The sequence below is a fragment of the Drosophila persimilis genome, unplaced genomic scaffold (genome assembly GCF_003286085.1).
Source record: "Drosophila persimilis strain 14011-0111.01,24,50 unplaced genomic scaffold, DperRS2 tig00000002-arrow-pilon, whole genome shotgun sequence".
In the NCBI taxonomy this organism is placed as follows: domain Eukaryota; kingdom Metazoa; phylum Arthropoda; class Insecta; order Diptera; family Drosophilidae; genus Drosophila; species Drosophila persimilis.
Window position 1 is genome coordinate 18451805 of NW_020825289.1, and position 12858 is coordinate 18464662.

Here is a 12858-nt window from a genome sequence, read left to right on the forward strand (position 1 = left end):
GTTCATGAGACTCTCTCTCCGTTTTGCGTGATTTGCGTTTTGGTATCTGTCCTGCTGTTTGATTTATATGCCGGCCTCTGACCGATCCTGATTCCCCTTCTGCTCTATTGATTGCTGGAAAACATCATGCTGGGCCAGAGATCATATCTTCAAGCAGTGGCCCATTGGCTACTGTCCGCAAATGCAGCTTGGCCCGCTCGTTAACCCAAAGCGAGAAGTTGCAAAGCTGCTTACTGTTGCCACTGGCGGACATCCAGCCTCCGTTTGGGCCCTGATTAATTGCTGCCTCTGCATTCCTTTGGAGGGGCAAAGTCGAGATAATATTTTATATGGATATGTTTGGGCTTTATTGCATTTAATATATCTTAGCTCGTATAAAGAATAATTGTTTATTTGTGTTGCTTGTTCTGTTGTTAGCCTTAGATAAACTATGTTTAATAGCATACGTTCATAAGAAGAATGTTTGATATTATATATGTATACGATAATATTCGGACCATATCGTAGGGCTGTAGTGCACTTCTTAGGCTAGTTGTTGGACCCAAGAATATTCGAGGGTCCCCGACGCATTTAGCTAGCGTATAAATACATACATATGTATAGTGAGTGATCATATTTCTGATTGTTGGATTAAGTGGAGTTTTATAACTGTTAGCTTATTTACAACTAATCACAAGAGGACGATCAGATTTCCGATTTCAGATATTCTTGTGCACTTTTAGACCTCCTGATTGTCTTCTGACTCGTCCACCATGGTCAGACTTCGCAGCGATCTGTGGGATAAGCATGGAATGAGAATGAAAGCCAACTTTAATCAGCAATTTAAAATAATTTAAAGCAATTTAGTATTCGTGATAGAGTGAGAGTTGCGCACAAGATTCGTTCCCCTGATAGGGCTTATCGCATCTCGGACCTCAGCTTGACTTTAGTCTCGATTTGTCCGCCAATATAAGCGCATATCAGCATGAAACACTTGCGCCTCTTTCTCGTTCTATTATTAGTCTGGTTAGCCAGTGCCCAAAACTGTAAGTCGCGCCTTTCGGAAGTGAATGAGAGTTAATTTTTGTTTTGTTTAGTTTTAGGCGATTTGCCTACGATCCCGAACGTGTGCCACCTGCAGGGTGACTGGTGCTCCACCAGGTGCCAGATAGCAGGCGGACGGGATGGCATTTGCAACCCGGCTGGACTCTGCACTTGCCATCCCTTGTGATTGTGTGATTCTAGTGACACATCGAAATAAAAGAGGCCAGGATCTTGAAAATATTTACAATTGCGTACGGCTGTGGTGGATGATGACGCTTGGTTTGATTCAGGTTTCCTAGAAATGGGAGTGGTCTGGAGCCCGACTTGCCTGGAGCGCTCAAAGAGCGAAGGATCAGTGTAGATGGGCTCGCTGGGATCCTCGAACTGGTGACTGCTCTGTCCCGTCGAACGCAGGGGATTTATTACTGGCAGCTGACACATGCGCGCCAAGTTGCTGTAAAGACATTAAACACCCCATAAGTGGACCGGTTCGGCTGGCTGACAGACCGGCAGACCGGCAGATAGTGATCCTCACCCCGTGGCAAATGTCTTGTGTAATGAGCCGCCAAACATGGACATGTTTGTGCGAAAGGCGTTCGAGGCCCGATTCGATGCACTCTGATTGGCTCCGCCCCCAGCGCCTCCACCTCCTCCAGTCATGTTGGGCATGTGTCCGATCTCTGTGAAGCGCTCGTGTGTGCGTATGGAAGAGTGGGAGTGGCCCAGCGAGTGGATCGGCGAGTGGCGGTCCACCAGGCGATTCTTCGAGATGGATTTCCAGTAGCGTCTGAGGGAAGGTCATAGTTGAGTACTGACAAATGTCTTTGCTCCTCCGATCTCACCTGTAGCCCAGGCCGGCAACCAGCGTGATGCTGAAGAGCAGGATCATCAGCAGAATGATGGCCGTGATCAGACCATGGTACTCTGCCGGTGTCATGCACACCGTCTCCACGGGAGCCACAAGTTTGCGGGGATAGGACTCCTTCTCGATCTCCTCGCGCGTCTCAAAAACCTACAAACGATCATTTAGTAATCAGTCAATCAGGCATACACTCTTCTCGCTCCATCTCTCCAAATGCTCACTTCAATCATTTCCCGCACTTGCTCCGGTTCCTCATTCTCCTTGGACTTCTCTCCCGTGTGCGTCTCATTTAGCTGGCTCTGCCCCAGTGTGGCGCTTACCGTGGTGCTGTTCACTATGATCACATCCTCCGAGCTGGCGGCATCTTCCAGCTGCTTGATTCCTTCCAGAGCCAGGGCCTGAGCTCCGGACCCGTCCTCGGAGACAGGTTCGAGTTCGGCCATGTCGGTGATGTTCAGCGACCGTCTGCGGCGCCCAAACGAGGGCTCCTGTCGACCCGCTGGCCCTGGGCAGTATGCCGGCTGGCACCCCTCGCGACATGATCGGACTGTGGCCTCGAAGACCAAGAAGTTCGATTCGGGTATCTTGAACGCATTGAAACGAGCCTCCAGGGTGTCGCCATCGCGCAGTTTGTCCAGCTCCGGAAAGACGAAGGGATCCACCGGGCAGCTGAATTTTCAAAGGTTAGCAAAGATTGAGCATAATGATGGGCAGACTTACCCAAAGCGGTCTATAAGCTGAATGCTCCGACCCGAATAAGGGTCTCTGGCCACCACATTGGTAGCGAAAATGTCCGTAACATGATTGTATCCATCCTGGGCCTCCAGTCGGAACGTTAGGGGATCCCCCACGGCTATTGTGGTGGTTGGTCTGCCTTGGTACAGAATGCTGAGGCGAACCTTGGAGCTTAGCGTATTCTCGGCTGGAAGGTACTCTATGGGAATAGGACTGCCGGATCTGCAAGCCCATAGGGATCGTACATATAAAAGACCACGGGGACAATGCTATGATATAAGTCGAAATCTGCATTCCTTACCCTGCTCCAATGTAGCCGGAGCTCACAACGGCTTCACCGGGTCCTCTGAAGATGCAGGTGAGATTGTAGCGCTTGTCGCGGCTCGTTTGAACATTGTCCGAGAACTGGACCACCACGATGTTGGTTAGAGTGTCGCCGTACTACAAAACAAGATCAATGATTGAAGGCCTGATGCTGAGCTCTGACCAGTGTTTGACTCACGCGTTGAGTGCCGCAATCGGGATAGCCTTGGGGGCCACTGATCCTCAGGACGTTGACGGTGCCCCCGTTGCCACGGAAGAAGCAGCGATCGTAGAAGCCGTAGGTGTAGATGCGTCCCAAAAAGCCCTCTGGCGTACGGATAGTGAACTCCATGCCCTCCTCGTTGCAAGTCTGCGTCACTGCGGGGTGGAGGTGGGGTCATTCAATCATCTGTGAGCTCTTTATTCAATTAAATATTATACTCGTACCGTCCATACATTCGCCGTCGCTGCGTCCGATACTGCGCTCATAGAAATCATAGTTGGAAGCGTCGAAGGTGCCCGGATCGTGGATGTCCAGCTCCCGCGAGTCTCTGTCGCTCAGCTCGCAATTGGAGGACTCCCTATCGCGATCTCGATCCTCATAGCTGGAGGCGGCTGTGTCTCTGCAAATTGAATTCGCGTTCGCTTATTTGTAGTCGCTCTTGTATCGGCGTCATGTATCTCCCATCATTCCATCTCCAATCCCCCATCCTCCACACCACCACACCCTAACACACACATACCTGTAGTTGAAGCTGCGGCACACAAAGTCGCGGCTCTCGATGCACTCGCGCTCGCACTGGATCAGGCTGGGCACGACTAGTGTGCGACGTACGAAGTGGCGACGCATCTTGTGCCTGGCGGCTATCTGCTTAAAATTGTCGCTTTCCTCGCAGCGGGTGATCGGCGGCCGTGGCGGCCCCGCAGCAATCCCAACGCCCACACCACCCACATGACCACCACTTCCCCCGTAAGCTGTGGGCGGATGGGACAGACCGATGCCGGGCAGCGGAATGGGACGATCATCGAGACCGTTGCCGATCCCACCTCCATATGGGCGATTAAAGGGAGTGTCATAGCGTCCGTAGGGACCACCCACAGGGGGTCGTCGACCCGGGGGACCATCGTACTCGCGATCATACGGCCCGTACCTATCCCCATAGCGCTCCTCATAGTCGTAGTCGTAGAAAGGGGGCGGGCGATCCAGTCCTAAATGAAGAGTCTGTGTCAGTGCTGATCTTTCCCGGGACGGCTGTGCCTTTCCACATGGGGGTGTTAATGGTGTTTGGGTTGGTAGTTGGTTAGTCCCGAGTACTTACCCGGGCGTCTGCCTAGATCGCTGGGTCCCAGACGATTGCCGTACTTGTAGATGTCCATGGGATAGCGATCGTTACCTACCGGGAATCGGTTCGGAGTCGAGGCGTATTTGCTGGCGCTGCCCGTGGGTGCAATGGGGGCCGGTGGATAGCGCTTTGCTGACTCCGGCTCCGGCCGCCTGGCGCTGTGCACAATATCATCGTATCGCCCTGGTGGTCCTCTCGAGTCCGGCACGTATGGATATCTGGCCGGGTCCATGGAGGAGGGCCGATATCGTCTGTCCGGAAATATGCTGTCTGGGGCATCCCGCCCAGTGTAGCCACCGATTGGATCTCGCTCCCTGCTTGGTGGCGGGTAACGTGGGGGATAGCGACTGTCATATCTGTTGTCTCCATAGCGGCTCCCGCCATAGCCGTAGGGTCTGAAGGGAGCATCGTCATCCGTAGGATAGGGCCTTGTGTGTGGCAAATCACTGGGCAGAGTGTTGTCATTGATTCCCGGATACGGCAGCGGACGGAAGGGCAATCTATCTCGGTCCCTCTCTCTGTCCCTGTCCGGATAGCGTCGATCTCCATACCTATCTGCATAACGATCCGGAGGCGGATATCGATCAGCGAAACGATCTCGATCACGATCACGTTCCCGATCACCTGGATAACGCTCACGATCACGTTCCCGATCGCCTGGATAACGCTCTCGGTCGCGGTCTCGATCACGGTCTCGATCACCACTGGCACCCGTTGGGTACCGATCTGACGTGGGGTTAGTAAATTAGTTGTCAGTACGGCGAGGTGATCTCAATTCATTGTTTTAGGTGTCATTAATTGATTTTTAGGGTGCCATATGGTACAGAGAGAAGTCACTTACCGTAATCGTCGGGATAGCGATCGTAGGGTCGGCCATATCCCATGCCATCGCCTCCACCGCTGGGATAGCGGGAGCCTCCCGCTTGGCCGTAGCGATCAGGGGGATAACGATCACGATCTCGATCACGATCACGATCACCGCCAACACCAACGCCAGCACCAGCACCTCCATACGGATATCGATCTGCTGAAGAACGAGTTATAGAATATCATCTGGATAGAAGAGAAGAACTAGGTGGATATATGCATACCATATTCATTGGCCGCAAAGTCTGGATAGCGATCGTACGGGCGGCCATAGTCAATGCCCTCGCCCGCAGGCAGTCGGGAACCGCCTGCCCCAGTAACCGCTACGCCATGCGATCCGCCTCCACCGGCAGTTGAACCAGCTGACCCATAGCGATCGTCGTGCTTATTAGGCTGTCTCCAGTTGCTGCCCGACTGATCTCCAGGTCGCTTGCCGTCGCCGCCGCTGCCACTGTGGCCAGCATCGCCATCGGCGCCGCCTCCGCCCACCACATTCACTGGAAGATAGACAGGAGAAGCCGCAGCAGAAGCAGCCAGAGCCAGAGATTACTAGCCAGTCCATTAGCACCTCCTCGTAGCCACTTACGCATTAGATTCTCGTAGTAATCATAATCAGCATCGTATATAATGCGCATGCCGTCCTTTTGATTGTACCGACTGAGGCGACAAGTACGAAAACGATCGCTATACACCGCAGACCTGCAATTTTGTGCAATCGGAGAGTGAGAGGAGCCAGGAAGCGGGACGGGTACGCGGTACGTCGTTGGGTAGTAAGGCAGAAGACGGCAAAAGCAACAGTAAAACAAGTAAGACTCTAAGTAAGTGCTCTCTAGTCGAGTCTACTCTCCGACTATTGAATGCCCTGGCAGCTATTTAGGTTCATTATACAAGTACCTGATGATATTATTCTGATACATATATGGTGTATAAGAAATAGTGGCATAAACTGATCTGATTTTATCAAATACAAGAGCTTAAAAATATGTGTCAATTGGATGGGTCTCAAGGTGTTCATACGGACGTACAGGAGCATTGATCATAAGTTCGAATATCTGTAGTCTTTTGCCTGTCACATAGACCAACTCTAGTACCATATACCCGTCTGTTTGAAGAGTAGAGGGTACAGCAAGAAATACAACGGTTAAGGCCAAGACAACGGCATGAAACGCACCTGCATTGGAAGCTCGTCTGGCGAAGACACTCGTCCAGGCACTCGCTCAGAGAACGGCCGGTGATCTCCGAGTGAAACTCGCCGCCGAGACGCGAGTTGCGGTAACGCTGGAATGCTGTATCTGGCCGACGGCCGCTCGAGAAGAGGTGCGAGGTGACGGAGTTGTCTGGATAATCATTGGCTCGTTCTGCAACGGGAATACAACATACAACATAACATAACAACATAGAATAGACATTGAAATGGAAGTGGAAATGGCACAGAAGAAGCAACCGTTGCGAGGCTCCACTATAATCTTGTTGTCGCCGTTGTCGTTGGCTCCAAGTGAGCCTCGGCTGGAGTGGGAGTAGAAGTAGAAGTGGTGTCTTTGCACGGGAGCCACTTACGATTATCTAGGCACACAAGATCATAGAAATGATGTGTTGGACTGGAGCTGATGCTAATGTCATCCTTCTGCGAGATGGAGTCCTCCTCGGAGAGAATGCACTGCTTGCTCTGATCGTCGAACTCCACGGAGCGGCAAAAGTATCTGCAATTGGTGTTATTAGCCAAATGACAATGGAATAGAGGCATTAGGCCAGATCATACTTCTCGGCACGCAGGCACATGGTCTGGCACTCCTCCAGCGTCATGTTGTTGAAGATGTCCACCTCGAAGGGGCCACCCAGTCGCTTGTTCTCCTCCTTAACGAACACGGCCAGGCCATCGCAGCGCCTCTCAGCTGTTCCATGGATGGGATTAGAGTGTATTAGACCTACATGAAGCGGGCGATCAGAGCGGATCTCACCATTTAGGCAGGTATTCTCCAGGTAGTCCGAGTTGGGATCATCTTCCATCAGCTCGGGATGGGTGCGTCGGGTGAATCGGCTGAGCGTGCAGGAGCGCATGGTAGAGTCAAAGTTCGCCGAGCGGCAGACAAACGAAAACTCGTTGAGGCACTTGTCCTCGCAGTCGGACCGATTGGCGGCCGTGATCTCCTTGATGTCGCTTATCGGAAGCTTTAGCTTCTTCCTCGGATGCCGCTCGAACACGTACCTCCTACTGGGACACTCCCGCTCCGGTCGACTGGCTGCAGTAGAACGGGGAACATTACGTACAATTCCAGTCAAATCCATAACCAAAACCATTCGGCTTTGGCCACTCACATGTCAGACAGATCTCGTTGAAGTGGACGCTGTTGGGCACCAGCATCAGGCTGCCAATGCCCTCGGGACCCGCCTGCTCCGAGGTGAGATAGCACAGCGACTCCTCGTACTCGGAGTTGCCGCCAAAGGAGGTGATCCGACTGCCCGGCTGGAAGTCAAAGCTGGTGCAGGTCCGTACCATATTGTTCGTGCCCGTTCGGTCGCGCAGGCACAGATCCTGGCACTTCTCCAGCACCCGGAAGGGGGGAGCTGTGTCCCGCACCACATCGTCATCGTAACCCTGGAGCTGCTGGTTGGGCAGGCGCTCGTAGAGCACGCGCCCCAGGCCATTCTTGCAGGTGGTTTGGCCTGGCCAGGAGAGAGCATCTTAGACCAAGCCCACGAACAGTCTCGCTGTTTCACTCACCTTGGATTGCTGTCAGGCTGAGGCTGACCAGAAGGGTCGTCAGTAGCGTGTCGAGTCCCAGTTTGGGTCTCATTCTATAATCGATTCGATTACGGTCTCTGCTCTGTGGGGTTCCTAGCTGGATCGCGGCATTATTGGCCTCGATCTGTGGGGTCTCGTTTCTGCTGCGTGTTTTCCACCTACAGTTTTCAACAGAACTCGTGGTTAGTCGCGCTGCTTTATCCGACATGATCTAATTAGTTCATTGGCTGACAAAATGACACGAAATATGCGACCTCAATAAGCAGAATTTCACTCCGAACCCCCCAGAAAAGTGGTGTTGGGGGAAAAATGGGAAAATCACAGAGTTAAAAAAGTTTCTGCTGCTGCTGGCATTATGTGCACAATGCGTAACGTGAATTTGGATCATTAAACTAAAATCTAACCATGCTACGTGTCGCTCGACTCATACTCATATCGATCCACAACTCCGGATGTCGCTTCCGGCTTATTGTCCACGCTTCTATTTATGCTCTACCCAGAACACAAAGGCGCGGTGTGGGGTACTCTTTTTTTGTGGAAAAGTGTTAGCTATTGACCTCAGAGCGGTGGCTGTACTCTTACTTGAAAAGACTCGAATTTACACTGAATACTTTCCAACTTTGGTGAAATTCATCGCAAAAGAGAGTATCTCATGTGAAGGATCTGCGGAAGGCTGAAGTGATGGGTATTCTGCGGCAGACGATGGAAAGGACACAGTACTTGCCGCTTTCCTTGGATACACATATTGTAGGGATCATTTCAACACAGACATCGATTCATAATCCAAGCAGAAATTGCTTATTATTCGAACCTTCTTTTGGACATTAATCATTATTTGGGGAACACACACATGCTTTATAATTTGTTCTCTAAAGTCCTTGCCACGTGGATCACCTTAGAAATTCAATTTAAAAATACTTTCGTTCGCGTAAGTCCTTAGATCTCAATATCCTTATTGAAGTTCCCTTCGTTCTCATTAAATCAAGCACATAACTAATCAAGTAAATCAATCTACACCTTAAATTGTATTTGTATATATATGTATATATACCCTTTAAAGCCGCAAGGATAATATTGAAAATAAAACAATTTGATGGATCGCCCTGAACCGAATGCTACTGGCGGGTAATAATTATTTTAATTTTGGGGAACAGACCCGACCGATCGTTAGAATATGGCGCGACAAACTGAATTCAGAAATTGAACTCCGCATTGGTCTGCAGTGGGATCGGTGGTTGGACCATTACGATTACCATTACCATTACCATTGCCAGAGCTGGCCCATTGCGATTACCATTAGCGGGGGCCGCAGTCGTGGCAACAACTCCATGGCAACAATGGGCAGAAAGGGGAATTAATTAGATGTGGAGACGACAACAAAGAGCGGATTGGACAATGTTCTAAATGCTCCCATACATGCATACATACACACATACGCGGGGATTGCCATTCAAATGTTAATCAGTGCGGCGAACAGACGAGACCAGACCAGACCGGGGTTGACAAAAGCCACCCAACCTCTCCCCAACTCCATATTCCCGACCATCGCAGCCGAATTGGGTGTGTTGGGTGTGTTGGAGCCCCGTGCTGGTTTGAGGGGGAGCACAGCCTCTCCGTTCTGGCCGAATGACACTTTGGCTGGTGAACGTTTCATGGACATGGGCGACTTTCCCAGCTCTGAAGGGCATGCAACAGCAGCGTCTGCTCTGATCTGCACTGCTATGCTTTGCCTCTGGCTCTGCCTCTGCCTCTGCCCCTGCCACATGTCCAGCTAAACGATCGCCGCTCTTCATTGTACCGCGTTGGGTCAGATCATGACAATGCGTGTCACGTTTGAATAAGTTCGAGGCTGGCTGCAGCTAACAGCCAGAGACACTCAGCATCTCCTCCTCCTCAACAGGTGCACCTGTCGCCGCTGGGTGTGCGTGGGCCGCCCCCATTGTTGCGACGCTGAGTGTCATTGGGCGCGGCAGCGGCCAAACGAGCCATGCAAATGCAAATGTCACTCCGCTGCCCCAACTTTTGTTTTCACAAACCACTTGCACATATGGTCATCGTCTGCATGGAGCCAGTATAGCACTGGCTCTCCCTACGTACCATGGTACTGCAGGATACAGGATGCATTGGAGGTTCACTGACAGTAATTTGTACTCTAGGCCGACGCTCAAGACCCAAGGCCTACGCTTGTGGGCACACCTCCTCCTGTTTTGAGCAACTCGCACTGCATCGATCGATTTCCATACCTGTCACGGCTATGCCGCGATTAACTTGTAATGCGATGGACCTTCTGGTTAGTCTCTGTGAGTGGTTGGATCGTTCAATGAACCCAGCTCGAAATTCGCGTGACTGCTCGGGTGCCCCATTAGATCATCAGCATCATTAAGAACAATGAATAATATCATATAAATTCATGTTAAATTCAGCTCCGCTTCTGTTTATTCACAATTTTTGAAGCGTATAGCTAAACATTATCATCCAAAATTATAGACAAACCGAACACCATCTAACCGTAGAAGAGTTCAATCAACTTGAGTCATAAAATCCCTGCGAATTCGCACTGTGACACACAATCTACCAGGAGACAAGTCAAGGAAGGGAAACCTGCGGATTTCTAATTAGTCCCTAGAGAGACAACTATCAGCACATTTATTTATTACTTTCGGGTGAAGAGGATGCACGAACTACTCATGCAAATTCCAATTATGGAGGGGCAACAGGTTATAATTTTTCCAAACATCCACTACATGGACTCCCGCAGTAAGGCCAGTAGTCTATAGCACTGCTTGAGCACCTGGAAAGAGGGAAAGGTAATGACTACTAGCATTGGGTGTAGCTGGAGAATACCCTTACAATCATGTAGGTGCCCAGAGATAAGGGCATAAAAGGTCTGGCCACGTAGAATAATGGTTTTTGGGCGCGTAGCATGATGAAGGCGATGTCGCGCTGAATGGGCGCGGACTTGGTGTGCCAGTCTGAGATTTCGAATGCTGCCTGGCCGACCTCCCCGGACTGAAAAATAAAGTGAGAATCAAGGCAAGTCAAGAGGAGGGTGCTCCAAAGACATACCAGATAGAGGACGAGGTTTCCGGCCACGCACCAAGCGGACAACTGGACGAATCCGACCATAACAAAGAGCACGAATTTCGCGGCCATCTTGGGATCGTCTGCAGCGGCTACCATGGTCTCGAAGGTAGAGATCGATATCATAGCGAAACTGGCTATCATCTGGGCAATGAAGGTGACGTAGAAAGCACGATTGCTCTTGTCCACCAGTCTGTTAGTGGAGACGCACTGCATTAGCAGAAGACCCGCATCTGCCCTGCACTCACCTGATAATATGCTGGTGGTAGCGAACCACCCGACAGAACTCCACATGGAACTGGGTATCGCTAACGGACCCCAGATCCCCCAGCTTTCGGAGCTCAATGCTGAGGAGTTTGAGATTGAGGGCCGTCTGGAGAATCGTGCTGATGCCCAGGAGATCCACAAACAGAATGGTTGACAAGTTGTGGAGCGAATTGACGCTCAGCCACCCAAAGGCAATCCGGTAAGTCCACGGATGGAGGTCCTGCCGATGCCAGCCGAAGGGCAGGAACGAATGGTACGGCAGTCGGCCCTCGCCCAACAGCGGCTGTAACAAAATGGCCAGGCTGAAGGCGTTCACTAGTGAGAAGATCCCGATACCAAAGTACGCCTCTCCCATGTAGCAGTAACGCTGCCACATCAAAATTTCTTCATCATCATGAATCGGCCTGACCACCTCGTCGTAGTAGGCCAAATCCCTTATGACCTCGTCGATCTCAGTGGCCCGCGCATGCATGCAGTATGACTTGGTGCAGATCAGACCAAGCTAAAAGGTACGAGTATTGAGATTGAGTGAGTTTCTGCGTGAAAGTCGTAGCCTACCCCAATGAGCCACACAAAGTCGTCACCCATGTCGATGATACTTGAGGACTCGTGCACGCCACAGACCATTGAAATGAACATCAGAGTCTGGTTGAACAGGAGGATCCAGTTGATCCGTCGGTAAACGGGTTTCGAGGACATCTTCTTGTTGGGGTAGTGACACAGCGCACTGCAAGAATAGTTAAGATTACAATCGAAGGTAGACGGTGGATGGTGCTAGCTGCTGGCATACACCAGGGCGGCGCGTTGGGTGTGCATGAGGAGACGAGGGATTCGGCCAGGGGTCTGCTGGCGCTGCACAGACCGGAACTCTCCCCAGAAGTCGCGAAGCAGGCGAAGATATGATGTGTAGTCAGGGTCTGCCATCGGAGGTGGTTGGACTGTGCTCCTGGCGGCTGGTCAGGTCCTTTTTATACGGCTCACAGAACGGGTGTAATTACAATGTTAATATGGAAACATTTTGTGAGCCACGCCCACAATGTAAATAAACAGAACATCTGCAGAAAATCGCACTGCCATTGTGGATTGTTATACGATGGGCCCACATTCATGGCAAAAAGTTTTGCTAAAACGGAGAATCATTGGGCTCTACTTTTCTGCATCGCAGAGCAGGAATGATCTTCTAAACAAATAAATGGTGGCGAAAGCTTAGACTTGAGTTCAATCAACTTGAGTCATTAACTTCCTGTGGATTCACACTTCCAGTGGACAGATTTGCATAAATGTACCGTGGATGATTTATGACTTAATCAGGAAAGACACCAACATCCCGCAGGCGGCCAGGGGACATCCATAACGAGAATTGAACACACAACATAAATCCAGTTCCACATGTCCGCGGCCTCGGTCTTTATTCAAATTTCTCCAGCACACTTTTCGTCCCAGTCGCAGTCGCAGTCGCAGTCCCCGTGATCATTTAGTGGGATGCAATGATTGGTACTGGTTCTGGCAACGGGCTGGCAGTGCGGGGGGCCGGGGCAGGGGCAGGCAGGCCACTCGGGTGTCGTGTTTTGTACGGACAACTTTACATCCGTTTTAAACGGTAATTCCACTGCTGTCTGGCGCTCCTCAGCCGC

General features: G+C 51.1%; 3 protein-coding genes across 3 annotated transcripts; 1 reads left to right on the plus strand and 2 right to left on the minus strand.

The window, feature by feature from the left end:
• Nucleotides 1-344: 344 nt before the first annotated feature.
• On the minus strand, nucleotides 345-7960 carry LOC6592824. Its single transcript, XM_026985000.1, has 20 exons — nucleotides 7856-7960; nucleotides 7450-7797; nucleotides 7092-7373; nucleotides 6893-7025; nucleotides 6691-6833; nucleotides 6305-6491; nucleotides 5720-5832; nucleotides 5358-5630; nucleotides 5108-5290; nucleotides 4243-4992; nucleotides 3667-4132; nucleotides 3371-3546; nucleotides 3123-3301; nucleotides 2922-3061; nucleotides 2606-2842; nucleotides 2107-2554; nucleotides 1866-2035; nucleotides 1559-1810; nucleotides 1352-1477; nucleotides 345-773 (listed from the first exon to the last, which is right to left on the minus strand). The coding sequence occupies exons 1-20, from the start codon at nucleotides 7926-7928 to the stop codon at nucleotides 719-721; spliced, it is 4734 nt and encodes a 1577-aa protein (XP_026840801.1). The 5' UTR covers nucleotides 7929-7960; the 3' UTR covers nucleotides 345-718.
• On the plus strand, nucleotides 950-1263 carry LOC113565035. The gene is made up of 2 exons (XM_026985002.1): nucleotides 950-1025; nucleotides 1077-1263. The coding sequence occupies exons 1-2, from the start codon at nucleotides 965-967 to the stop codon at nucleotides 1208-1210; spliced, it is 195 nt and encodes a 64-aa protein (XP_026840803.1). The 5' UTR covers nucleotides 950-964; the 3' UTR covers nucleotides 1211-1263.
• Nucleotides 7961-10425: 2465 nt separating the features above from the next.
• On the minus strand, nucleotides 10426-12148 carry LOC6592823 (odorant receptor 47b). The gene is made up of 6 exons (XM_002017716.2): nucleotides 12015-12148; nucleotides 11783-11951; nucleotides 11206-11726; nucleotides 10943-11150; nucleotides 10727-10885; nucleotides 10426-10667 (listed from the first exon to the last, which is right to left on the minus strand). The coding sequence occupies exons 1-6, from the start codon at nucleotides 12146-12148 to the stop codon at nucleotides 10617-10619; spliced, it is 1242 nt and encodes a 413-aa protein (XP_002017752.1). The 3' UTR covers nucleotides 10426-10616.
• Between the last annotated feature and the right edge of the window lie 710 nt (nucleotides 12149-12858).